The following is a 27,270-nucleotide window of genomic DNA, read 5'->3' as shown; positions in this document are numbered from 1 at the left end:
TACCCCACTCGGTCTGTTGTTTCACACACAGGGGATTCAAGGTCAGTCCTGTACATCTGTAACTGCTCCATTGGTTTTACCGTTTGGAGGGAGCAGGCCATCACTTGAGAGGTGAAGTTGTCCCATTATTACTGTTACATGATCAGCTGCCTTCCTGCAGAACCACCACCAGTCTCGATTTACTTGCTTCTTACTACTTGAGTACTGCTTTACACCTCGTCTCATTCTAGGTGTATCTTTAAATAAATAAACAAACTTGGTAGCTGGTACCCTGTTAATGAAATAGTGCCCTCTCCATATTGAGCATAAGGGATACCTCTAACTATCTGTCATGATATACTTAGGCTAACTTTCATTTTGCAAAAGATTTAACTGTTAAGAGCATTTGCTTATTTTAATAACCATACCTAGTTGCTTAGGAGAGTTCTCTTCTATGGCTCATGCAAACAGGATTAGTTTGTGTGCTTTAAAGATCTTATTTGCAATTTTGTATCCACAGGTTTCTTTATATGACGCCTCGACCCATAACTTGCTTTTTCAAACTATTTTCCTGCTTATTAATGAAAATTTTACAGTGTCTCCAATTTCTCTTTTTTGTCCTATAGTTAGATAAGAAGGTCTTAAAATATGGATGAAATTTAGCATCCACTTTAAAATCCAATAGGCATCAAGTAAACTCAATAGGCACAATCACCTACAATCCTTTTCTCCCTTCCCCCTTGCTGGAACATTGATGGTGATAAAACATTAAAAGCAAATTGGACAAAATCTTTTTCATTGTACCTGTACTTTAGATTTCATTTCTGTAAATCAGAACACATCCAGGATAATTGCCCTTTTTTGACTTGCATCTTTTTTTTTATTGCTAGCATGAGCAAATATTTCTGTTGTGTCTATCATATGCTATTTGACACTCATCAAAAAAACGCATTTATATTTGGAATTATAAAAACAGCAAATTCTTGGATGTTAAAATTATAATTTGGTTAAGAATAGAAGTCAATGGCTAATGACTGTAAAAGCATATAACGAGGAAAGGGTTGTTATTTCAATAATTGTACATTTAAGTGCTTCTTAAAATTTCTGCCACAAAAAAAAAAATTAGTGTGGAAGCAAGGCCATGTTTGGTGCTAAAAATCTTAGTAACACAGCAGCAAAAAAAAAAACAGTTGAGTAAGGCAAGTGTAGTTTGAAAAACAAATGGAATATTATTTTGGATTAAAAGAAAAAAAAACTGTCTTTTGAATGACCATCTCCTAATCAAACACCCAGACTGAAGAGCTCCTGAATGTATGATTGTTCACTTCAAGGAGCTAATACATTAATAAAAAATGCTTTTCCTGTGTATTAAAAAAATAGACAATGCACCTATTCTTCCATATTAATCACTGAGAGTCTTTTTTTTTTTTCTATTAAGGGCCAAACCTTATAGACAAATCAATAAGGGAAAAAAGAAAGCCGTGCTGAGTACGGGATGGACAAGGTATTAATAATGAAACAAGAGGGTCACGCTAAGTGAAATAGCGTGCGCCTTCCTCCTCCTTTCAGTGGCGACTTCCTCCCGCGCTTGACAAAGGGGCTATTCCAGGGAGCAGCACAGAGGCGCATTGTTCCTGCTTCCTGCGGGGTGCTGCAACTGCAGCCATGGAGGGCTGAATGGATTAACACTGCTTCTGTCTTTTGTGGAAAACTGCATTATTTAGAAAAACACCGAATGGAGCAAGAAACAATAGCCTACTGTAAATGGCCGATTAGCAAATATTAACTTTTGCCTGCAAATTGGTCTTTAGTTTGCTCTCATCTTCCCACCCCATTTGTTATCAGGAGAAGCAAATGCCAGGCATATCTCTTTGGAAAAGAGGACTGATCCACGCAAAAGCAAACAGGGCTACTGAAGGTACTGCAGTGACTAATCTTCCTTAATTAGTCCAGAATTGATCCTCTGTCTACAGAGGTCACGGGAAAACAGTGATACAGGAACAGGCTCAGTGCCAACAAGATGATTGGTCTTAACGAGATGAATTTTAATGGGATGGCCTTATTGATAATACAAATAAACATAATTATAAATATGTAGAGCACTGTTTTTCCTTCACGCTTCCCCTGGATCTACTCACTACAGTTCCCCCAACACAAGGAAAATCTAGTAATCGTTAGGATTTCGCTGTACTTTTGTTCAGACACAGACTGAAGAACTCTACTCCATTTCCTCTCCAAATCCATTTAGAAATTCCCAGTGATTCATTCTTGGCCTGCAACCAATGCACTGGTCTTAAAAAAAAAAAAAAAAAAAAAAAGTTTTAGCATTTACAAAACTTAAGGTCTCTTTGCATTGACTGCAAAGACTACTACACCAAATTAACATTCCTTTGCAGGATACACTAGTTATTTAGATTAGTTTGCTCTTCCACGAAGAAATATTTGTTAAATATTGAAAGCCAAAGCGCCCATGAAAGATAAGCTGCAGGTGAATACAGAAATACAATATATTTAATCAAAATACAGGGACCAAGTAGGCTACTAAGTACAAGCCAGGTACTGCAGAAAGTGGCCATAAATCCTTTGGCCGACTTGAGGCTATTCAGGAATATGAAGGGGAAAGTTTAAGCAGGAAGAAAAGTAGAAATCAGGGGTTAATGAGTATTAAATCCTGACAGCACTTTGGGCTCTGGGCAAACACACAAAGCCACTCGCTTGCCCCTATAAGGCCTGGCAGTCTAGTTAAGACCAGAATATCATAAGGAAAAACATAAACTAAAAAAAAAAACACGGAGCAACTGGAGCAGTCCTAAAGTACATGGCAAAATTCCCCGCGGCTCTCCGGAGCCATTACACATGACTTAGTTTTACGCCAGCACGGGTTTATGTAGGTTGAACTAACATCTGCTAGTAAAAACGCGCACTAAAACTCCGGGCAAGCCGGGGCCGGTTCCGCCCCGGGACCCGAACCGGCACCGCTCGGTAGCGCCGCGCCGGGCTGTGCCCGCCTCGTGGGCACAGAGCGAGGCGGGACACGGCGGGGAAGGGAAGGAGCCGCCGCTGAGGCGAGGGGCACCCTCTGCCCCCGCCGCCAACCGTCGGCGCGGCCGTTACCACAGGCGCGAACCGCCCCCAACCGCCGCCTCCGGCCCCAACCGCCGCCCGGCGCGTTGCGGGGATCCGCTCCCCGCTCCCCAGCGGAAGGGAGACCCCCCTCGCGAGGAACCCCCCGCGCGGCTCCGCGCCGCGCCCCGCCGCCCCCGAGCGCTCCCCGCAGAGGCGGCGCCCGACCCCAGAGCGGCCCCGCGGGCCCCAGGGGCGGTGGCGCCGCGGGTGCCGCCCGGGGGCGGTCAGGGGGAGGAGCCGGCCCCGCGGGCCGCCCCTGCCCCGGCCGCGAGGAGCTTCGCAGCTGCCGCTCGCTGAACCGGGCACGCGTGAGAGCCACCAGCAGTGGCGCCTGCCGCCGCCCGCAGCTCGGCGCGACAGGGGACGCCGCCAGCACCGGCACCAGGACCGCGCTCTCCAGGTGGCCGCGGCAGGTGACGCGGCGGCGCGAAGGCAGCGGCGCGCGATGGTGCCGGGCTCCCAGGGAGGCTGCGCTCGCCCCGCCGCCGCCGGCAGCCTCCCCTGAGCGGGGGCCGCTCCGCCGCTTCTCGGCTCGCGCAGCCGGGCCGGAGCGCCGGGCGGGCGGCGCTCCATGGCATCCGCCTGAGCGCGGCCGCGGCAGCAGCGCCCGCCGCGATGAGCGACGGCAGCGAGGGGGTCATCAGCCTGCCCGTGCCCGGCCCCCCGGGCGACGGCGGCCCCTGCGACGAGGCGCCCGGCCGACGGGCGCAAGGGGCCGACGGCGGCGCCCGCAGCCTCCTGCCCGACTTGGCCGCGCCGCCGGCCGGCAGCCTGTGGGGCGAGGAGGGCGGCGCGGCGCGGGCCAAGGGCGGCGGCAGGAGGACCGCGGTCACCTACGTGATCAACGAGGCGAGCCAGGGGCCGCTCGTGGCGGCGGAGAGCGGCGCCCTGCAGAGCCTGCGGGAGGCGTGCGAGGCGGTGGGCGCCGCGCTGGAGACGCTCCACTTCGGCAAGCTGGACTTCGGCGAGACGGCCGTGCTGGACCGCTTCTACAACGCAGGTGAGCGCCGCCGCGGCGGCTGCCGGCCGCTCCTGCCCCGCGAGGCCCCTGCCCGGCCCGGCGCGGCCGCCCGCGTGCCTGGGAGGCTGCTCTCTCGCTTCAGCTCCTTCCCCCCTTGCCCGCTTCTCTCTACTCTCTCCCGCCACTGATGTGTTTTGGGGAACAAACTCCGCGTCAGCAAGTGTGCTGGGAATCAGCAGCTGTCGAGGATGCAGAACTTGTGATTCTTTTTTCTTTGTTTTTAAACCTGCGCTCAAACCTCGACGTGACCGTTTCCTCCCGGTCACCATACCAAAGCATGCAGGGAGAGGACAGGCTTTGGCCAAAGCGCAGAACTGCGGTTGGAGTCGCTTACCGCTGCAGGGGCTTAGCAGCGTAATTGGGATGCTCTTTATATTGTTTGTGCTTCAAATATCAGCTGCATGAAAGGTTTATGGTGGATGGAGTGGAACTGAGTGCCTTGATGCAGTCGGCTGGCAGGAGCGTCCCCGTGCTGTATCCTCTCGCCCCAGGTTGCCCGCTTTGAGACTATGAAACTTGCAGCTCCTTGCCTGAAAGCTGTGGTGACCCTAGGTTGTCTGTTATGTTTTAGCTCGCCCTATTTCTTTTTAAATAATAGCCAAAAGCTTCCTACTGTTTCACTTCTTTTTCTTATTGCATGGAGGATAAAAACGGCTGCTTAGTAGATTCTTTAAGAACTCTAGTATTGAATGGATGCCTTTTTGCCTTAAACAGAAGCAGCAGTTTGACCCAGAATTTTAAGCCTAGTATGTGTGTGTTTTTGTGTGCATAATACACTGACAAATGGGTGCTTTGAAAATTTTGTCTAATACAGTAGTTTCCTCCACTCCCGGAGGAGATGGGGGGGAGGGTGGAAAAAAAAAAAAGCTTCTTCTGGCTGGATTGTAGGCCCTTTCCAGGAAAGGTTCTTCAGCATGAACATGTATATGCATGTCACTTGTTAGAAACCCAAAAGCTTTTCCTCATGGAGCACTGCTTTCACTCCGGCGGATGGTTTTGGAGCACCTTGTACCTCTTACAGTGCTGTGCCCTGAGAGTTTTCAGGAGGCAGAGAAGCTGTGCTAGCAGAGGGAAGCAGGAATGAGTAGGACTTCCATATGGATCTTGCACTTTCCCCACAGGGAGTAGAGACCAGATTTTTAAAATCCTGACACCTGTTAGTGGTTGGGCAGTTAAAACATGAGGCTCTTGTTTTGTTTCATTGTGGAAGCTCTATCAAAATACTCAGAGTTGGTTCATTTGTGATTTTTGTTTCTTTGTGTGTTTGTGTGTGTGCTCTTAGTTTTTGCACATGGGATGGGTCTCAGTAGTTCAGAGGCTTTTCTTGTAACAGGACATTTGGCTTGAAAGGGGGCCCCTTCAATCCTGCCAGTAGGCGTCTGGCATATAACTCTACATAACTGCACACTTATGTAATATAACATTGCTTATTTCAATGGTTTTTGAGCAAGCTGTTTAAGTGTGAAAGCCTTGCCTTTTCTTTCAATACTCTTTGGTTATGGCAACTTAATCAGAGTGTTGTAAAACAGGGGAAAATGCCTTGCCATTCTGCTTTAGTAGCAAAGACCATAAATAAGCAAAAAAACTGAGAGAAACATCCAGCTCCTGGGCTGAAAAGAACAGGACATAAGAACAAATTTGTGTCTGCTTCCAGTATGCTATGTACAGTCTGATCTGAGGAGTCATGAACCTGCAGCTTTCCAAAAGCAGTTTTGTGCTGTTGACTTTGAGGTTAGAACTTGGGTCTAGAAAAATCTGAATATTTTCATACCTTTTCCTTATTTCTGTCATACTTTATTCACAGTGTGCATTTTTAAGAACTGTTTTTCTTCCCAGAAACTTTAAGCTAGTAAAAGACAAGTATCAGTTTAGGGACAAGACATCATTACGACGTTGAGGCATGTCAGCTGAAGAATGCAAATACATGGCAAGGTGCAAATCTTGCATATTTGCATATTCCACATATTGTCACATGTCTTGCTATGTGCTTTTAGTGATTGAAGATAGCGGTATTACAAATAAAGAATCTCAGCCTACAACTTTATTTATGTAAAACGTCGTGCATGGAAACAGTACAGCATGAGCGAGCATCAAGTAAGGATTCAGTGTTGCAAATACTTTCAAACAAATAATTCTTATTCAAGTCTAGTGGTCCTAAAACATTAAGTAATGACTGCATAGAGGTTTGGCAATTCAAGCTTTTAATTTAGAATTAAATAATAAACTGTAAAACCTCTTAAGTCTTGTAACGTATGCAAGTCAACTGTGATGGAATGGCAGTAGATCTTGTATGATATATCTGTTCATCATCAGCCTCTCCTCTTTTAAATATCTTGTTCTGCTTTATATAACAAAGTCTGAACTCTCAATGATCTTGGATATAGATTTGCTTCATGCCTTTCACTAGTTCAAAGAAAATTTCAAGAAGTATTAAATAAACTCTAATCTTGGATGTAAATACTCTTCATCCGCTCTAATGTAGATTAGCCTATTAATAATCTTGTTCTGCCAGCTTCAGTCAACTGATGGTCCTTAAATGCTGAGACATAATTAGCAGTGCCTATGATTAGTGAGTAGGTTTTAGTTGAGTGTAGCTGAACCATTTCAACAGCAAATGGCTAAGAATTGGCTGGTTCTAGTGTCAGTGTTTAAACAAACACATGGTTTATTTTTTTTTTCTTTAATTGATTCTTATGAAGCAGGTGTTAAATCAGTCCTAATAAGTACTGGAAAAAATATCTGAGAAAAACAGGCACTTCAACAATTCTTGTATTTTCCTTCCCTTGGATACCAGGGTGAGAACAGAAAATATAGACTGGTTTCTTTCAAATGGCAATGTCTTTGAAACTGACCTGCTGTCTCAGGGGCTTATCTTATCCATAAAGAGAATATTTAGATTAGGTGTTTTTTTTTTTTTTTCTCCTCAGTTGTATTGAGCTGATGTGGTTGCATTACAAGTCTCTGTCTTCAGCTTCACTTCCAAAAGGGTCAGAAATATTTCAAGACTCAAGTAGGTAAAGTCATGCAAACAAATAGTAAGGCAGAGAAACCTATCGATAGAAGACTGTAAGTAGTAACTTTTAGAACACCATATGACTATAACCATTATTATTTGTAGTTCTAGTGCATTTTCGGCATGAAAATGACCTGTTGTTCATGTTTTGTTAATTCTTCTTCTTCTTCTTCTTCTTCTTCTTCTTCTTCTTTTTTTTTTTTAAATGCTCAGTTCCTTCTGAAAACTGATCCATGAAGGATTACAGGCCAGTCAGTTTGATTCATGTAAGCAACTCACTATGCCTTTTGCATCATCCTTTTTTTTTTTTTTTTTTTTTTTAGGACATAAAAATTAACCTCACTTGCCCTTTCTGCAGATTTCTAGATTGTCACTTTTTATTATACAGAAACAAATGCATCATGTGGGCTAACTGAACAGCAACCAAAAAAAAAAATAGGAATCATAAAGGAAAAATAAATATAAACTGATGATCTGGGTTACCAGATCTCTTCCTTTAATCCCCTTATGAGGGAAACGCTCAAAGTCAATGTACATTCTTTACACAGGATTTTAGGATTATGCCCAATTTTGCCTAGATGCTTGAACTAATGTCTTGTTTGACTTGAAATTTGTCTTTTTTATTATTTATTCTAAAGCACAGGGTGAATTAGGGCCAAATAAGTGATGTATAGGTGTCAGCACCAAGCGAATTAATGTTGAGAGGTTTCTGGAATAATCTGTATAGCACAGTAGTCTAAAGGTGAAAATTGTGCTCGCTCTTCTTAAAGAGATTGGAAATCTCATGTTTGAATATAGTTTAGAGGAGTTGCATAGATATCTTAAGAGCAGTGTGTCTTATTCTGGAGTACCTTGCCTTTTTTTTTTTTCCCCACTTGTTGTGGCCACTTTTAGTTGATGGATAGAGATGGTATTTTGTTAGCATTGTTAGGTCCCATCTCCTTGTCTGCCTTGCAAGACTAACCTATAAAACATTCTCACTCTGCTTAGTAAAATTAAGTTTCTTGTAAGAATGGCAATTCTGTGTGAGTTAAAGCACAACATATCAAGCTTCCTGCAGACTGTACAATCTCACAGAGGAACCGATGGAAGATAAGAAGGATCACAAAGTCAGTGATTGAAGAGGATCTGGCATTTCAGATCTGTGCACTCACTTGTTTAAGCTTGTTCTAAAGGTAAACATTTTGATTGATGTTCTTGTCACAGAAATATCTCCTTGCAACTTTATTTGTTGTTCTGTATTAGGAAATTTCTTTACTTCAACTTATTACCCTCATATTTCATGACTCAGTGGCCCTTGCAATATTGTTTTGTACTAACAGTGTTGAGTGAGGCTATTGAGATAACTCCCCACAGTGTCAATGATTAAATAAAATAGAGTTCATTGAATAACAGGTAATGGGTTTAGCTTCAGATCGCTGTTTCTGGAATTCAGTGTAATTGTTTTTGGAATCTGTGTAAATTTGGGCTGGCAAGTTGGTGCCAGCTCTCTGGGCTTAAGAATGCAAGGGAACTTACTGCAATGTACCTGGAGAATCTTGGCCCCAAAAGGCTAATCTTCAGAGAGCCAAGGCATTCACTTGTGTAAACACGAATTTTGCTTGGATGATGTTCTGCGTCCAAATTATTTTGTGCATACTTCGTAGAACTTGTGTGGATTGTGGTTTAAGCACTTACCAGCACACATACATGAAGTAAAGCAGCACCTGAGCCCATCTGTACTCCTGGGGTTTCTTTTTATTTATTCTGAGAGATGTTAAGTTTAAAGAATCCTTTATTTCACACTTTAAACACCTTAAGATTTCAACAAAATGGTTCTGTTTCTTTAAGAGATTTATGCCTTAATAGAAGTTTCCTGGAAGTCTGTGATTGTGACACAGCAGTGCAAACTCTCCCCTTATAGTACAAGGAAGTGATTTAAAAGAAAAAAATTAAAAAGTGTTCTTGATTTCAAGAAGTTGATTTATTTGTTTTCCCTGGTGTTAGCTGTTTGTAGTACCAGAGGGAGAGTGAGTGAGTGCTATTCCATTCCACTCTGACTCTTTTCCAAAACAATTGGTTTCTTCACTAATTTATTCTCTGTGCTTCATATTATTATTATTATTATTATTATTATTAAAATTTCACCAATAGAGGTTTTGTCAGACACTTGAAACAGTGCACGCTCTCTCTGCGATGAGGCAGCACTTGAATCCATCACGTTTCATAAGATTTGGACACTTCCTCTCTTCTTCCCCCCATGTCTGCTGCTGAAGTACTGTATTCTTTTTATAGAGGCCTGCCTAGACAGTCACCGCACAAATGGTAGTTTTTGTTACAAAGCAGGAGAAGTTCTCCTGGTGTGTTACCCTTGTCCGGTTTCAGAGTCATGGACAGCTACTTTAAAACAAACAAACTGAGTAGCAGTGTCAGTGGAACTCATGTTCAAAGAGGTTTGGTTTTTTGTTTAGCACTGCAAACTTCTTAACCGGATCCCAATAGTGATACTCTAGGCATAACTTCCAGTAGACTACCTGCCAGCAGCTGCGTGGAAGACCAGTATCCCATTTAGTTTATCTCTGATCTAGGAGGAGCTCAGTAGAAGTGTGAAGCTTATGTTTGCTGTGGGACCTGGATGCTCTTTGCAAGTGACTTCTCCTCGTTTTGTAGCTTTGCTGCTCAGCAAGACCTTCCTCCTTGCTCTTCCCAGGCACCCGTGCTCTCAGAGCCTCTGCAGGGATGCTCTGGGCACAAAGCCCTGTGGCTGGCGTGAATCTCCAGCTGATGCTCTAATGCAGACAGTGTTAGGATATGCTCTTGCAGTGCTGATTTATTAAATCTCCCAATGGCATCGATGAGATATTTGGGTAAGTGCAACGGTGTAAACAGTGCTCTGCACCGCATATGAAAACAGCTATATGAGAGGGCAGCAGGAAAATATATTCTCCAATGGGTGGGGGAAGAAAGCCTGGATGAAGCTAGATAAACGCTTCTTGAGAGCAACACAGAAGGAAGCCCTTGACTGCTTTATTTTCTGCTGTTTGCATTTCTGTAGCTCTGAACAGGATGTGTCATACAGAAATGACTCCTGAATTTACCACAGCCATTACTTCTCTTTTTAGTCACTTTCTAAAGTAAAGCAGCACAATACAGAGCTGCATATGTGTAACAAGTGGCAGCAGAGTGAAACAATTTGTTACAGATGTTTAAAGGATCAGGCAAGAAATAGAAAAAGCCAAATGTGTGATTTAGCATTATTACCTTCTGCAGTGTATTTTCTAATCTGTTACTCTGTTAAACAAAATAGAATTAAGCTAGTGAAAGTTTCAAATTTACACCAGGTTGTTTTCTTCTGTTTCACGGTGGAGAAGAGCTCACTTTTAAGAGTATTCTACTTAAAAGTTATTCCTTTCATCTCTAGCTCTTTGGAAAGCTGCAGTTTTTGTTTAAGAAGTGCTGTATTTTCATACATAGGTCATCTGCAAATTATATTTGTGAAGTGTAACTAAAAAAACTCCGCAGCTCAGTTTCAATGTGGGCTTTGCATGCATGTGGTTAGTAAAAAGGAAGCCCTTGCTGGGATCCTCTTCTTTCATAACAGCCCCCTGCTTCAGATTCCCCACAACATCTACTGCTTGCAGTAGTTATCTCCTCCTAAGTTTGTGTGGCTCATATTCATATGCACCAATATATTCAGAAATACAACATTTGCTTGAATGAGGTACATGTAAGAAGCACTGAGCGAAGTCATCTTTCATGGAAGAGCATGTGGGACAGAGGGCAGTTGGGACTTTTTTTTTCAATTGTAGGTAAATATCTGTAAAAAAAATTCCATTCCAACAGAAAATAAACCCTCAGACTGAGCTTTACATAACATAAGCGCAGGCTGCTTGTTTTTATTGTGTGCTATTTTTTTGTCTCTGAAAACTAAGTTTGTATCTTGACTGGGGCAAATGTAATCAAGAAAATGATTATGGAGTACTGCTAATGAGACCAGCAACAGTGGCATGCTGCACTTGAATGCTGCTTTAAATTGTGTCTGCCATTGTAAATAACCTTTAAGATGCACTTAAATGCAGCTAGATGTTGACTGCATCTTAAAGATTTCCCACAGACTGTGTCATTTGAAATCAGTGGGAATCAGCACTCTTGCAAATCCCATAAGAAACATTTATTTTGATTTAGCAATTGCATACCCTTGTGAAAACCTGGCTCTGCATTTCTCCCTTTATTATAATAAAGTGAATGAGATGCTCTGGGGCTTTCTTGCTGATGGCATCAGTGGATGTCTCTTGCTGAGAGTGTGGCTTTTTGCTAAGTTAGCAGCTGGCACTTGCAGTGGTGAGTACAGCTTTTCAGTGGTGTCCTCACAGAGGAGTTATCCAAAGTGGCTGGCAGGATTTGTCTGCTTCTCTTCCCCTTTTTGCAATCAGCACTGGATGCAGGTATGAGGTGTCCAGTGCATACTTTGTGGCTCACCAGGGACTATAGACTGAGACCTGTAGTGTGAAAATGCAGGATAAGTGATTGTCACGAGTTTAAAGTCCTACAACAGCCTCCCTTGACTTCTCATTTTTCCAACAGGAGAAGCAAGTCCTGCGATTTGCAGGAGTAACGAGTCTCGGAAAGCCCTGAGGCAGGAACAAAGGACAGAAATACCCATGAGACTGTAGGAACTCACTTATGATTCTGAAGTGCAGCCCCACATGCCTGGGATAAATTTATCCAGTTACGTAGACACAGCAGCCAAGTGCCTCATTTAACTCCACCATAGAGGCACACCCACTGATTAAAGTGCCTGCTTCCTCTGCTCCACCTTCGAGATGGTTTTTACAGGTGCATGCACTATTAAAAGCATGGTGGTGCTGTTCTTTCCCTGTGGAGAAATAGCAGTGAGGGGAGGCAAGCCGAGGCTAGAAGCCTGGCTTTATTTCACGTCTCCCTGGTTTATTGCCACCTTTCAAGGCCGTGCCTGAGGTAAGGCTGCTCAGACTTCTAGCATGAACTTTGCAGGTGATCTGTGTGCAGAGGCCTTGAGCTCAGCGAAGGTGCATGTGTGCTGGTGTGGTGTTCGCTCTGCTCCCAGCTGCTGGCTACGGCACAGCGTGCAGGTCCCAGTCAGGCTTTTGGGATGTGCAGCGCCCTTCCTCGCTCGCTCCAAGCAGGCCGAGTGACTGTTGCAACATGGAGCGTTTGGGCAGATGGGCAGAAGCCGGTCACTTCCTGAACACAATCTTTTCTTCCAGGTCACAGCAGGAAGGGGAAAGTCTTTGCCAGATAGTTGGTGTGAAGAGCTGGGAATCCTTCCCAGGCTCCTTAGGAGCGGAGTTTGGTTGGGTCCAAACACCATCAGAATCCCAGGAACATGCTATTGAGAAAGATGGGTAATACTGAGTTGATCGTGTTCCCTAGAAATTAAGAGGCTGTTACCTGTGCAAATGAGCTAAAATATATTTTCTTTTATTATTTCTTCCCTTGAGGTCAGTTTTATTGTTTTGCTTTCTGTAGAGGTTGACTGCACTGGTACTTCCTATAATAATAAGTGTTCTTAATTTGATACTTAGAGACCTGCAACGTGTATTTGCGTGGTTTTGCAATTTACTGAAAACATTTCCAAGCAAAGTACTACAAAAGCTGTTTTCTTCAGCTTATGGTGAGAAGCTTATTTCAAGAGTTAAACTTCCCCAATTAATTAATTCCATATACTATTATGTTTCAAGATTGTTGTCTTGCAGTGAAAGTCAGGCCATGCTACCTTCCACAGCTGCTTTTTGAGTGCATAGTGGGACAGAACTTTTTTGCTTTTAAATTGTATAGCTCAAAAGCTTAGTGCTTCTCATCTCATTATATTTCTGGCTGAGCATATTTTGCCCCTCTTGGCGCCTTTATGGATTGTCACTACAGTTGGAGATTTTCCTGATTTATTAGCTAGGAATAACAACTGTGGGCAAAGTGAACACGGTGCATAGGAGGCAACATGATGAAAGACTGCAGGGCATAGAGAAAAGTGGAGCTTCTGAAATATCCTGTTCAACTGCAGGATTCGACAATCCGGTACCTGCTGCTCAAAGCAGGAAGCTTCTTTGGCATTCCATGGGTGTGTGCAGAGCATGGTCCCTAGCACTGCAGCCCTAAAGGGAAAAGGAAGGGAGAAGGCAGTCTTTCCAGGCATTACCCGTCTCCGGAGCGCAGGCTCACGTGGCCCGTGCTGTCTTGCGTGAGGAAACGCTGGGATACCGCGGCGCTGTCTGCTTCTGGAGTGTCCTGCCTTCTGCCCTGGGTCTCTCTCACAGAGAGCAGAGCGCTGTCTGCTTTGCCCCGTGCCATGCAGTCTCGCCGAGCAAGGGCAGCTGGCCATAGCATCACTTACCGTGGTCACCAAAAACCTTCTGCAGGGGTGAAGTCTGGAGCTGCCACAGAAGAGCCCTTCCTGGCCCCCTTGGCACAAGGCGGGGAGCCCTCCAGCCTGGCCACAAGCTCACGGCAGCTGCTGTAGCCCAGGCCCATGTGGGCAGCGTTCTCCAGGGGCCAGCTCGTGTGATGCTGCCCTGCTGCATCCAAAAGGTGGGGCAGGACCTGCCGCAGGGCGTGCAAGGCCCTCCTTCTCCTCTGGTGGGAGGCAGTTTCAGTGCCCCGTAGGCTGGATTTAGCTGCTGCTCGGACAGCTCATGCTGACACTTCACTCTGCACCGCTGTCTCTGAGATGCAATAACAGAAGGTCTTGTAGCTTTAACTTGGTTGACGTATCTCAGTGGATACTTAATTGGGAGCATTTTGTGGTTTTGAAGAAAAGGAAGAAATTATGAAAAATATGTTTATAAAAAATGTTCTGCAAAAGAAACGAGCAAACAGGATTGTTGGCAGGAATCCGTATCATCTGAATCCATGAGATTCCATTTCCAGCTGATGCAAGAGGGACAAAATGCAATAATAGCACTAGGGAAATGGACTAAAACTAAAGGAAGAGCTTCTGTTGCGAACCCTGCCAGATGGGTGTGTGACTGGAAAACTTCCCGTCCTTTTTGTTGTTTAACTGCTCACATTTTGGGGTTGTTTTCTGCTACATCCCTTAAGTGTCCTTGTTTTGAATGATCAGTGGGTTGGCAACCTGATAATTTTGTCTCTTTCATCTTGTCCTCAGTACTTTAAGGAGAGCTGCCTACCAGGAAACTTTCACCAGAGACTTCCCAAGCCTGCTGGCTGGTGGATTTCAGTCTATGTGGACTGCCTAGAAACTGGCAGGTGCCAGTCTTCAGGATTCAAATCTGTTCATAAGAAACTAGTTATTCAGTGGATATGGTGACTTGAAACTGTTGGTTGAGAACTACTATTGTAGGTGCTTCTGTGAGTACAGTTACAGTAAAGCTGTACCAGGCTCCAACACTAAAAGGCCTAGTGGGCACAACCTGTTTTGGCAAGAATCTGTGGTGCTGTTTAAAAAAATAAGTACTAGTAAGATGACTGTCGCAGCAATATGCTTATTAATATCAGATAAGAGAATCATCCTTCAGCAAAAATATCCAGACGTGTCTATAGTTTCAATGACTAGAAGGAAAAGAAGGTGGTATGGCTTAATCTTGTGTGTAGTTCTTACTAGAGAAGACTGCTAGCACCATCGAAGAATATTATGCATCTGTGAGGTGCTATCCTATGACAGATTAAGTAGGGAGAAAAACATGCCAACGTAGCTCTTTCTTGTCACTTGCCAGCTTTCAGCGTTCACGTAGTTTCACTGTAAGGCAGGTCAGGCAGCTGACCAGTGATAATTATGTATGTATATATGTATTTTTTAATTTCTTGTTTAGCTTTCAGCTGAGTAAGTTCCCTCAGCTGACTGAATGTGTTTCAGCATGAGTTCCAGAGGCCAGACTGGGAGTGGGACTGCAGCAACGAGTTTAGGTTGCCTGAAGGTGTGGTTTCATCGTTTTCTTGTCTAGCTGTGCATTGCTTCATACCCTTTCCTCTCCCAGTAAGCGTGGGTAAGGAGTGTATGTCGTGTTGGCTGTGCCAGCTGGTTGTGCTTTCAACTTGCTGTTTTTTTCAGAAACTTTCTGTTTTCCTGTGAACTTCAAAATATGACTTGAATTTTGCTCTGGACTGGAACAGAAACTTCAGGACATCCCAGCAGCTGGAAGTTCAAAGATTCAGGATCTCAGCTGGCAGAGTGGAGAGTGAATCTGCAGCTACCAGGGCTCTGCTGTGCATGCTGTTAAATGCCTAGAACAGTTCAGGCCTTAGTTTTAGTGCATTCTTAATACTTGATCCCAAATGATTGCTTGTAGTTTGGGAGCATTCCCGGTAGGCAATTTGAAGGGCTCACCCGAGGGCAGGAGAGCGCAGTACAGACGTGGGCCTTTCTGTGCAGCTTGGTCCTCATGCCACAGAGTGCTGTGGGGCACGTGTAACCCTTTAGCGTTCGTTCATGGCTTCCTAGCTTGGGCCCAGCAGGTGTGCCCGCTGAAAAATCATTTGGAAGTTTGTGTTGGCAGTGGAGTTTCTGGGCTGTGTGTATCCCAAGAAGGTGGGTTAAAGCTATCGTGTCTGTCGGGGCACAGCCCTGGGGACTGCCTTGTTAGCTCGGCTTCCAAATTCAGGGTACTTTTCTCTTACACCTAAGTGTAATGAATGGCGTGTGTAGTGAAGTAATGAAGTGTAATGAATGGCGTGTGTAGTTATCAATAATCTGCTAATATGCTCTGCTCTTAGGGGAAGAAAAATTTAAAACTTCCAAAATAGTAAATAGAGGACTAGGTATCCAGTACAGCACTTGAGTAGCATTTCCAGTACAGATCACAAATTTGTCTCTACATGTGACATGGAAAAGTTCATGACTGATACAAACATACAACACTTTTTTACATTGTAAGTGCAACATGTCCAAATGTTCGTAAAGTCCAACTAGAAGGAATAACTGAGAGAGTGCTTCTCTATTCTGATTTTGATGAAAGATCAAATTTTTCAGTGATGGATTGCAGCATATTTTAATTTTTTGAATTATTGCTGTTATAATGGAAAGACTTGTAATAAGCCTTTAATATGGAAAAGGAAAAAGCTTGACTGTGAAAGAAGCGAAGCTTCAGGAGCTTGACTTGGACATTGTAAAAGTTATGTTCAGTAGTGGAAACATTGGTTCCTGGTTTCATGGTTTAATATGGTGGTCCTTGTATCCTTGCATTTTTAGACAAATCTCCCTGTTTGTGGAAGATGGTTACTCTGTTAAAAATGAAACTGAGCAGGTGGTGGTTACTGCCTCCCCCCACCCAGCCAAGAATCCCTCTGATGTTTCTTAATTTTAAATGGTTTCATTTCTCCAGTGTTTTATTTAGAAATTTAAAAAGAGGCTGAAGCATAGGAATTAAAATGCTAATATTTTACAAATCAAAAGTGAGATATATTTCTTACCAGCTGTGTCGGTTGTTTAGTTCGTGTAAAGCTGAATATTGCTTTCATTAGCAATAGTTCAAAGACTTGCATCTGTGAAGCTTTCCTATTCACACCAGGAACAATGGGGTAATAATTGTTTTAGGAAAAAAAATAATGCTGAAAATTCTTTATTTTTAGCGTTAATGACTGTTACCATATGAGCTCCTCTCTTGAACTTGAATGGAGCTTGATGCTCAGGGTGAATCTTGCAGTTAAATCTTGCATACTGAGCTATTTTAGTTAATTGGTACCAAGCCACTTAGCATATTAATTGACTTTCAGAAATTAGTGGGATGGAAATATTTATATTTATTCTTCACATAAAGTAGAGAAGGAATAAAAATATAGGATAACTGAATACCTGCTAAATTTGTAAATGGTGAGTCACAGCATTTTGGGGTCTGCTAACCTGTCTTCAAACTCCCCCTTGGACCACTGGTTTAGTCGGTTGGAATTGAGGAGTTCATAAGGTTTTTTGCGTAGTCTCCTGAGTTCAGCTGTGGGCTAGTTAGGTTAGCATGGCTTTTTGCGGTCTGCTATGATTCAGAAAACCTAACAGGTTACTTTGTAGTCTAAATGGAAATATATTATTACAAAATAAATCTACTGTGTTTTTTCGCTTGTGTGTTTTGTTTTTTCCTTTTTTCTTTTTAGCTCAAATGAAATTCCTCATCTTTGGTCCTTATGATGCTAGTCCAGAAAGTGCAAAGGTATAACCTCACTTGTAGCTGGGGTGTTAGTTCTGTTTCAGAGACTGCCACTGGAACAGTGTCACTGCCTGAAAAGTTGCCCTTGGCCATTTGCAAGGTTACTGAGCACGCTCTCCCTGCATTCGTACCTCCTAGTCAAATTCAGCGTTGGCATCGCTTCTAGTGTCTTGCCTAAAGATTGCTGCCATTGGCTATAGGACTGGCTTATTCCCGTTAATTAATAATATATCTACTTGTTGATTTCATCTCTACATTTCTAGCACTTTACAGAGGAAGCAAATAGCAAACTCTGGTGAAATTGGAGGGCTAGACCCTCCAATGTGCGAGGGGCTACTGTCCACCTGAGGACAGTACAGGTTTTGTGAATTTGTGAGCTGTCCAGTAGATCACGGGCACTGCTAGCATGCTCACTAATATGAAAAGACATGACTCATTTCTTCCGTTAAGAAGCTATGAACTGATGGGATCCTTAAGGTCAAACCGGAAGAGGAGGAGTTCAAAATAAGTTTCTCACAGAATAGTTGGGTATGAGACTCTACTGCAATAATTCTAAATCAATTTTGTGTGTTAAAAAAGGCAGCTTTTGGTGCTAGAATTCTGTGCAAATATTGTTCACTTTTGGAAGCAAATATTTTTATTTTCATACAGAGAGTTGCACCACAGCAAGTCAGGGCTATTCTTTTCGCCATAAAACTGAATTGAATGAGAATGAAGTCATAGCTTTTGGCAGCTACTTGGAGTAGCAGACCTGCTTATCGGATCTGTTTAATCTAGTTTTACAGCAATTACCAGCCTTCATGTCAAGTGTTAAGAATTTAGCTCAGATGAGTCATATCCGTTTTCTGTTATGGGATGCAATAAGTGCAGTTACTTGTGAGGTTGAGCAGTTAGTCCTGTCTTGGTGACAGATGGTGCGGTAGTGAGAGCAGTAGTAATTTTAGGTGTGCAGTGTTTTCTAGTGAAATTTTATATATTAGTTTGTTAATTAACAGTTACTTCTTAGGAAGCTTTGAGTATGAAAACCCGGAAGATTAAATGCTAAGTTAATTTTTTGGACACCCACAACCAACTCTTTTTGTGTGTGTGTGTTACAACTGAAATAAAGTTTTGTCCTCCTCTTCTCCCTTCTGATTCCTCTCTAGGCCTTAGCTGCCCTCATATTTTATGAGGTATTGAGAGATGTGACTTGTGTTCTGCTTGAGCAAAGCAAGGAAATATTCTCCAAATTCTGAAAGTAAAGTCAACCTTGATCTACCTGAAAGGTTATTCAGTGGAATAAAGGAAGATCTGGATGAGCATGTGTGTGTTTATACTTGGAGAGATGCTCTGTTTCTAATAAACCTTTTGTGCCACCAGTTCCAAACACACTAGCCTAAAGTAGGAAGCTGAATCAAAATCGCAGCTTGCAGGAAAAAGTCATCATATACTTCAGCTTTGTGCAAGTGTGTATCATATATTCATTACTGTATGCAGTTTTACTTATTTCAAAAATGAATTTGCAATTTGGTAAAAGTCATAGAGAAGGGAAACAATTATTATCAGAGGCATTTGTGGATTTGTTTCTTTACAGATAAAACAAAATAGATATGGACTTGAGAAGCAAAATCAAGGAAAAAGTGATACAATTCAAAACCATAAATTGGAAAGAAAGAAAGAAAAAAAAATGACTTGACCCAGAAGGACACTGGTTTGCTCGTATCTGGCATCAGTTCGGGATCTGAAATAGCAGAAGGAGTGTCTATAAATTGAGTGCCAGCTTGGCTTTGGTGCTCCCTTTCTGTGCCCTGTTGCACTGCCACTTGTGCTGCCTGTTTAGCTCCATGACAGCAGAGCTCCGGGGACACTTGTGTCAGGATGCTCTTCCCTGGCAGCAGCTCCGCGTTTCTTTGTGGGTCACCTTCACAGTTAAGCCAGGGAACTCAGTGCTTGAGCTCAAGTTTCTTGAAGCATGGAGGGAGTCGTGCAACCTCACCTTGAGACCTGTAGGGATGATGCTGGGAGAGAAGTAGCATTTGCTCATCTGTTTCCCAGAGGTTCTCTCCAGATCACCGAACCCCCATATGTGCTTGAGAAAAGCTAGGTCCAGGGAAGTCGAGCTCAATTTGGCCTCTTGGTGACTAACACCATAAATAATAAGGCTAAAACTATAGGGATGCTTTGGCCTGTGCTTTTCATAGAATGTCCAATTTCTATCAAACACATTTTTCATTTGGAGGTAGAAGGGATGCCTATGGATATGTCGACAGTGGATAAAGGTGATATGAAAAAGCAGGCTGATGTAGCCCCTGTTGGCATGATCAAAACTCCCTGACAGTAAACCCCTGGACATGGTGCTCCGGGCCAACTTTCAGAGAGTGTGGAAAAGCTTAGGTTTTTCTAAGGTTCTTACAGTAACCCAACTCCTCTGTCCTTCACGACTATCTTACTGTTGATTTCAGTGGAAGGAAGTTTGACTAATAATGAGCACCTCTGAAGAAAAGATCCTCTTTGGACCTTTCTGGGTACATCCTGTATCTCAGATATGTAAAGAAAGCTTCGTAGAAGGCATCTCTACCAACTTCTTTGTTGTGTAAAATCACTTAAAGTGAATGAGAAACATCTAACGTGCTGGGATAAAAAAAGGATGTTTTCATAGGACACTTTGTTTTACTCTCGTGTAATTTATCTTCTCTGCTGAAATCAATCACACTGTGGTTGAGCGTGGTCGGAGCAAATCTTCTGTTTTGACTTTTCATTTCACAGGAATTTGAAAGAAGGTCTCTACCTGTTCTCATGCATTTATTCCAGATAAGTGTTTTATTAGAAAGAGGAAATAAAATGAGGTTGAGGGCTGATGGGTTTGTCTGCTTCTTTACTGTAAATACTGATTCCTTTATTTCATGAAAGCTTCCTGTGTGTATGTGTATATATACACACTATCTATTCAGGTATATTAGACTGGATATGTACATATGTTTACTGTATGTGCAACATAGATATTGGCATAAAAATATTCCTCATTTAATTAAAGAATAATTAAATTGTTGCACATTTTAATACATGGCAAAAATATACATAGTATTCAACTAGTATGAAGTCAAAACCCAACAGTACAGTACCCTTCTGTTAAGCAAGAGTAGCCTACTGTGCCCTCTACTTGCAAATAAAAAAGGGCGTGCAAAGCACAGAAAAATGTAGATCTAGCCATGGTGCCATGAGATCCCTAATCCACCTTGGGCTCCCAAGTGTGCATGTGATGCCCCAGGAGTGCCAGGTGGAGGAGGTAATGACCCCTGAACCATCCCTAAGCATAGGGAATAAGAAATACTCCAAATTACTGGATTTTGTCAGTCTTATTTCAGATAAATTTATCAGACTGATTCTTGCTTTCCTTCCTTCAGGGGGCTTCCCAAAGTGGAGATGACAAATTCTAGCAGTATTCATTTGAAAGCCAGTGAGGCAGACTTCGCTGCCGCTCACTCCTGTATGGTATCGCTTGACATGGCACTGCAGCTTGGCAGGAAAGTGCTGGTAAATGACCACCTTGTCCGATAAGGAAATTAAAAGCACAGGTTTTTCAAACTGTCAGGTTTACATATTCAAGAGGAAACTGAATAAAGTAGTTCAGTAAAGTAGAGGTTTGAACTCCTGAGTTTTTAAATTTAAGCAACACAGTATATTGCCAACTTAATAGCTACAATCAAACAATTTATGTGACACTTCTAATATCAAACTTTTAACAGAGCATGAAGAGCAGAATTACAGAGAACGTAATTAGGTTAGATCAAACCTAATGAGCAAAGATCTGTGCACTTTAAAGCAATGGTGGTGTTTTCTGTTAGATAACATGGTGTGTGAGACTCTTAAGCCCTTGGGAATTCAGTCTCTTCAGATTGGGGTCTTTCTGGGAGAACACTCTACAACTACCATGCATGTGCCATACACAGAGCTCCAGCTTGAGGGGAAGAATCAGAGAAGGTGGATGTAATCTGTACCTTCTGTTAGGTTTGGGCTTGGGGCCTAAAACTTTCAAATACCATATTATGTAGGAAATACATTTTCTTCTTAAGATAAAATATTTACTGAAGATATTTAGCAAATGTACTTGTTTACAAGTCTTAGAATATTTTTGCTTCCAAATATTCAGAAGTCTGGGAAGATCCCTATTTTCTACTGACATTCCAACTGCTGTTCATCATATTGTAAAAATAAATACAATGTATTTTAGATCTGTGCTGACTGCTAATGAGTTTTCCATGTTAAAAACTAGTTCTGCTCTCATTGAATGGGAAATGTTCACTCCCAGGACTTGAAAATAATGATGTGAGAAAAGGTTCCAAGTCTTTTAGCTGGAAACATCTCTTCAAAACCCACCTGGATGCCACCCTGTGCCACATGCTTTAGTTGCCCCTGCTGGAGCAGGGGGGTTGAACTAGAGGATCTCTAGAGGTCCCTTCCGACATCAACCATTCTGTGATTCTGAATTCTTTCTCAAGGGGCTGTGAGCTTAACAGGGTTCTGGCCTCCTCCTGAAGAAGGCACCCTCTGCATCAGCCTCTGGCTGAGCCTTTTAGTTTGGCTTGGCCTTACCTGAACTTAACGTTGGCCTCAAATGTGATCTTTGGTGCAGATCAAATTTCTACTAGGACTTGCATAAAAATGAGTTAGTTAACCAGAAACTGAAAGGAGTAGCTAGAAAGAGTAAAAGCTTTTAGATAGCAAGAAGGCTATCTAATTAAGGATTTTTTTTTCTTTATATCCTCCTATGCTACTTACTAAAAGATGTTTTAAAATAGCCCCCCAAATGTGGCCTTGTTATAAAAGATAAGGGAATAGAATGATCCCTTTTGAAAGTAGAAATTTCTTCAAATGGAGTAACAAGAAAAAAGTTGTGATCTACAGAAAATCAAATGGAAGACTTAAGATGGATCCCAAAAGCTTTTTTGAGGAATACCTAGCAGAGACAGCAACAACTAGAAGCTTTCTCACATGCTTTAGCAACAGGGAGCCCTTTAGGGATCCTATGTAATCAATTTGTAAAAGGAGGGCTTGGAAAAAGATGCAGCTTTCTTGATAGGGTCTTATGAAAGACCTTCTTTGAAGAGATAAGTCTGAGGAACTACCTCACATGTAAATTGCAGGAGAAAAAGGTTTTCGAACAAGCTGATGGTACCAGATCATAGGAATCATACAATGATCACCTCAAATTTCTAAGGAAGATTAAAAATGCAGAGCTATTAGTCATAGTGTGTGGCTCCTGACTTTGGTTGCTGTTGACCCCGTAGGAAGGGGAGTTAATACTGCAACCCCAGTGAGACAGAGGTGATAGAGACACATGGATAAAACCCTGCAGTAGGTAAGAGCTGACATGGCTGTTTATAGAGGGAGGTCAGGCTTCAAAATATTGAAGTCTTTCTTTGTGAGCAGGCAGAGTAGGCCTGCCTATTAAAAATAATATAGTTGGATGCCCCCAGAAGTTTTTGAAAAGCTCCTTCATGAGAGACTCTTAAAAAGACAAGTTTGACAATTAACAGAGATGAGATCTTTAAGAAACAATTAATCCGAAGGAGTAAAGAGTGAGAAATAGAAGATTCAAGGGACTTCAAGGGACTTGTGATTAGCTCTCTTCTGATGATAGTCGGCTGGTGGTGTGTGCTGATTATAATCAGTCTCGTCAAAACTGAAATTAATTGTGATGAGTGGCAGAAGGGTCTTATGCTAGTGAGCTAAAGGGCAGGTACAAGACAGTTCAAGTCTGCTGTTGCTGAATGCAAAGTAACATGTGAGGAAATCAGCTCTATGCACACAGTAGTGAGTGCTAAATTAGTTGCCACTGCTAAAATTCTGAGGTAGATCAGGAGTTTTATCAAAATGTGTCTTGAGCATGGATTGCTGGAAGCTGTCAGGGAATGCTGAGAAAGGTCCTCCTTTATCTGCCCTATGCTTACAGCCTTTACAACATCGACTGCTTGCTCCTCCTGGAGAGGGGACTGAGCTGAGCAGAGCTTGATCTGAGCTTGGAGGTGGATCTGCCATGACTGCCTCCTCAGAGTGAGCTTCCTAAAGAAGCCACGTTGTATAACCATGGTGTAAACCAAAAGAGCTGTGTTTTATCAACCTAAAAATTATGATACTTCTCTTATTAGGTGGAGAAAACCTTAGGGTGCTTAAGGCAGGCAAAACATAAATCGAAACTTATATAGAAATAACAGAAATATAGAAAAAAAAACAAGATAGAAGCTTGTCTAGGCTGAAGGAGCACTTCAATCTACGTTGAAAGAACCTGCTGCGATGCAGACCCTCTGGCCACGATTTCTGAAAGTAGAAGTATTGAGTTGCTGTAACTTGTTTCGTCTTCCTTGAATGTTTCTGTTGATGTATTTGGTGATTTATTTGCATTTGGTATTTGACCAGTTAGGTGCAACTGTACCTGGAGTGTTTAAATTAGGGTGTATTTGGTACAGGACCCTGAAGCTCACTAACTGCACAGCAGTTCAGTTGAAGACTTGAGCATCTATTAATTAACTCTCTGCACGCTGGGTATTTTCTAAAACAAAAAATGTGGTAACACTGTGTGATATTCCTGGGACTAGAAAGCCTTTCTCGCTGGGATTGATACAGATGCTGAGAGCCTGAGCATGCTGAGGTTATTTTTAAATGTATTGGTTTTTGTTTGCTTGTCAGCTTTTATTCTTGCCTAATCCTGAATTCCTCCTACATGCATCAAGGTGAGAGGGTTTTTTTTTGTTTTTCAGTTGTTTGGGATTGTAACCATGTGATAATGTCACAGTCCTTTGTTTTCGGTCAGGATAGACTGAATTCTTTGGTCTATTTTCTTTTATATTTTACTTTCTGCAGCAAAAGCCCTTTTATACTGTTGTACCTTCTTCAGATCATTCGAATAGTCCTTTAGATGTGGGCAGGTAGCTGCCGTGCTAGTTCCTACACACTCCCCTCTTTCGGGGAACAAATATCCTTAGGTTTGTCATCTCCTTTCCTCCCCCCAGCACGTGTTCCTCTAGCACCTGTATGACCAGCTAGTTGTCAGTCTCCTGTTTTAGTTCAGTTCAGTAGCCTCTGTTTTGCTCCCATCGGCCTGAGCTTGTAGAGTCAAGAGGTGCTTTTCCCCTCGCACTCAGGCTGGCACAGAGAAAAGAGACTTGTATTGCAGTCGACAAAGCCGAGAGTTCATGTGGAGACTGATTTGGGAAGAAACTGCAATCATGTGAGGGTGTTTCTCTTTCTTGTCTGGATGGTTCTGCTTTGTGAAGTCTTACCCTTGCTGTTATGAGAAGGCTCTGAGCCCCTTGGCCCTTTGTGCAGCTCTAAAAAGCACCTTGAGGCACTGTGGGCGAAACTGTCTGCGAGTTATTTAAATTGCCTGTGTGACAGTGGAGCAAATACCATGTATGGGTTAAACACTTGGTAGAAACTATAGTTTGTCCCTGCTTCAGTAGCTGCCCTTTAAATAATAGTAGAAGGGCTAAAAATTGCAGTCTGGACTTTCTAGCCAGTTTACATTAGGATTTTTCTTTTAATAATTACTTTATTCTCTCGTATATATACCTTTTGGTTGAGGTCCCACTTGTTGCATCTCCTTATTGCCTATAAGCTTCTTGAAGCAGAGACTGCCTTAATTTAAGGTCAGCAGCTGGTGCAGGGTGGACTCTGATTCTGTCTAGGGCGTCTAGACACCAGAACATATTTACACCATGCTTGGGGAAGTCTGCTTGGATTATCAGTTTAGGACCTCAGCTTTCACAGGCAGCCCCACATCTAATTCCATGTGCACGCTTAGCAAGCTCCACTTGTAGAGCAGTTGAGTTCCTTTCAGCCGCTGCTCCTGTGGGTAGGTGCTTCAGAGCGTTGTGGTTTGAGGGTCATGACCATTCTGGTGATTTCTGGTTTAAATTAATTTAGGGATGACTTACATTTGCTCTGCACCAAATTATCATCCTCTGCTTAAATAGCCCTTCCTTCTCCAGATTATTTATAGTAGCTGATGAAACGTTTGTTCCATGAAGCACTGTATGAGCAGTTATCAATATTTTTAAAAGTGGAAAGATGGTTTAACTGATTAGTTTTTGTTTGTTTGTTTTTTTGTTATTGAGTAGAATCAAGGATCTAAATTGAATCATACACAGTCTTTATAAATACAGGCATGAATGCTAAAATTTAGATGTCTCTAATGGGATGAGGCATACATTTTTTAATGGGATGAGGCATACATTTTTTAAAATCTTGTGCTGTATTGTGCTGTGAGGAACTTTTTTTTCTGTGCTGATGTTACATCTGAGGATCCTGAGCAAGTGGATGCTTTATCCATGTCAACACAAAAGGAGAACATTTCCACTTGACCCAGGTTTTTTATTGCAGTGCTTCCCCGAGCACTAATGCACACATTGCTGGCCCTGGGGTTCCTGGCACCCGACATGGTTGAAATAAGGATCCCAAGCCATAGCTCTTTAGACCCTAGCTAGCCAGGAAGTTGGAGGCTTCAGGAGATAGTAGCAAACCCTGTCAATCGCTTGTCTCTTCTGAGTGCTCTTATGCACTTTGTCCATGGGGCAGAGATTCTTGCTTTTTCCTCAGTATCTAGAGTGTTTAGCTCACCTGTGCAGCTAGTAACCTCTTCTTTCTCCTGTCCAAGCCTGAGGCACATCCGTGAAGTGCTTTTTCCAAGCAGCCTGTCCCGCAGGACTGGCTCAGCTGGCCGGGTTTCCTGAGGCGTCAGCCTTTCCCTGTGCTTGGTGTCCCACCCGCCTGGCTCACGCCAATCGTTTCCAGGCTGCCAGGTACCTGAGGTGCCCGGGACAGGACATGGCCAATTCTCGGTCTCCCAGCAGCTCAGCAGTGCTGAGTTTGATGGACAGGGAGCAGAGTAACCGAGCGGTGCTGCCGTGGGAGTGACTTCCAGAGCTGGCTTCCAAGCTAACGCAGGCAGTCTCAGAGGGTGTCAGTGCTGGACCTAGGGAATCACAAAGAAGTAGGCGAGGACGTCTCCCCTGCGCCCGTCCCTGAAGGTTTTCTCAATAACGAACGTCGCGCTCTGTTGAATCTGCGGTTACAGTGCTGAGCGCAGGGTTCTTACTGCAGCATGAAAGATGCCTCTTGATGAAGTTTGCACTGAAATAAACTTTGTCCAAAGTCCTTTTTCTGCCTATATCTCTATGAAAGGCCTCTGCTTTTGAACCCCGAGTGGGAGGGAAAAACAAAACAAAGTGGACAGCCCTCCCCAGACAACTAAATATTGGCCTGTCCAAGAAGCTGTTGCAATGGTTTTTGTGTTGCCTTAATTATTGGGCAGTGAACATGATGCAACAGTGATTGGCAAAAGTCAACTGGAAGATGACAGCAAGCCTAAACATTCATTAGGTTGATAACAGTACTCCTCGCACTCAATATTTTTCCGGGTTGTCTGGTAGTAAGCAGGTGGTATCCAGAAGCAGGATGCACATATATTATATCTGGGAGTATTTGTTTAAACTTTCTTCTTTCCCCTGTTTTTTTAATCAATGACTGGGAGAGAAACTTTGGCCTCTGCATTTCATTTATTGCTTTCTTGGAGACTAAAGGCCCTGGCAATAGCCAAGAGCAAAGGCCATTATATGCAGTAATGGATATTTACCCTTCTTGATCTTGTTATCGTATGATAATCTTCAGCTTTTCTCAGAAAAGATTAATTAATTATGAGTAGATTAAGCAGAAATTTTATATGTTAATGCACATATTGCTGGGAGAGAGCCGAGCTAACTGTCACAGCAGGAAAGAATTGCTTATTCACATAGTTGTAGCATATGGCAAATTGTAGTGTGCGTCCTTGCAGAGGCAAGTGTTCGAGCTCCCGCTGCTTCTCAGGCAAGAAGGCTCAAGTGAAGTTCCTCCTGTTCCCTCACACCAATCTATTTCTGCAGCATAGTAGGAAGAAGATTCCCTGCCTAGTGGTATTTGTTTCTCCTGCATGTACAAGCCTGTGTTTTGAACTGCTGTTGGTGCAGCCTCTGGCTAGCCTGAGCCCAGGCCCGTTGGCCGCGCGGTCG

At 43.0% G+C, this 27,270-nt stretch overlaps 1 protein-coding gene across 1 annotated transcript in view; it reads left to right on the top strand.

The window, feature by feature from the left end:
* The first annotated feature begins 3,720 nt into the window (after positions 1 to 3,720).
* LOC104570863 (mitogen-activated protein kinase kinase kinase 5) overlaps positions 3,721 to 27,270 on the top strand; it is a 91,356-nt gene continuing 67,806 nt past the window's right edge. The window contains exon 1 of the mRNA XM_088529680.1: positions 3,721 to 4,105. Within this exon, the coding sequence (XP_088385806.1) occupies positions 3,721 to 4,105 (385 nt within the window). The remainder of the gene's footprint in view (positions 4,106 to 27,270) is intronic.

This window comes from Tinamus guttatus, unplaced genomic scaffold, assembly GCF_059628265.1.
Source record: "Tinamus guttatus ecotype Peru unplaced genomic scaffold, ASM5962826v1 Tinamus_guttatus_pri_ptg000336l, whole genome shotgun sequence".
Classification (NCBI taxonomy): Eukaryota; Metazoa; Chordata; class Aves; order Tinamiformes; family Tinamidae; genus Tinamus; species Tinamus guttatus.
This window is presented reverse-complemented; position numbering and strand designations above follow the sequence as displayed.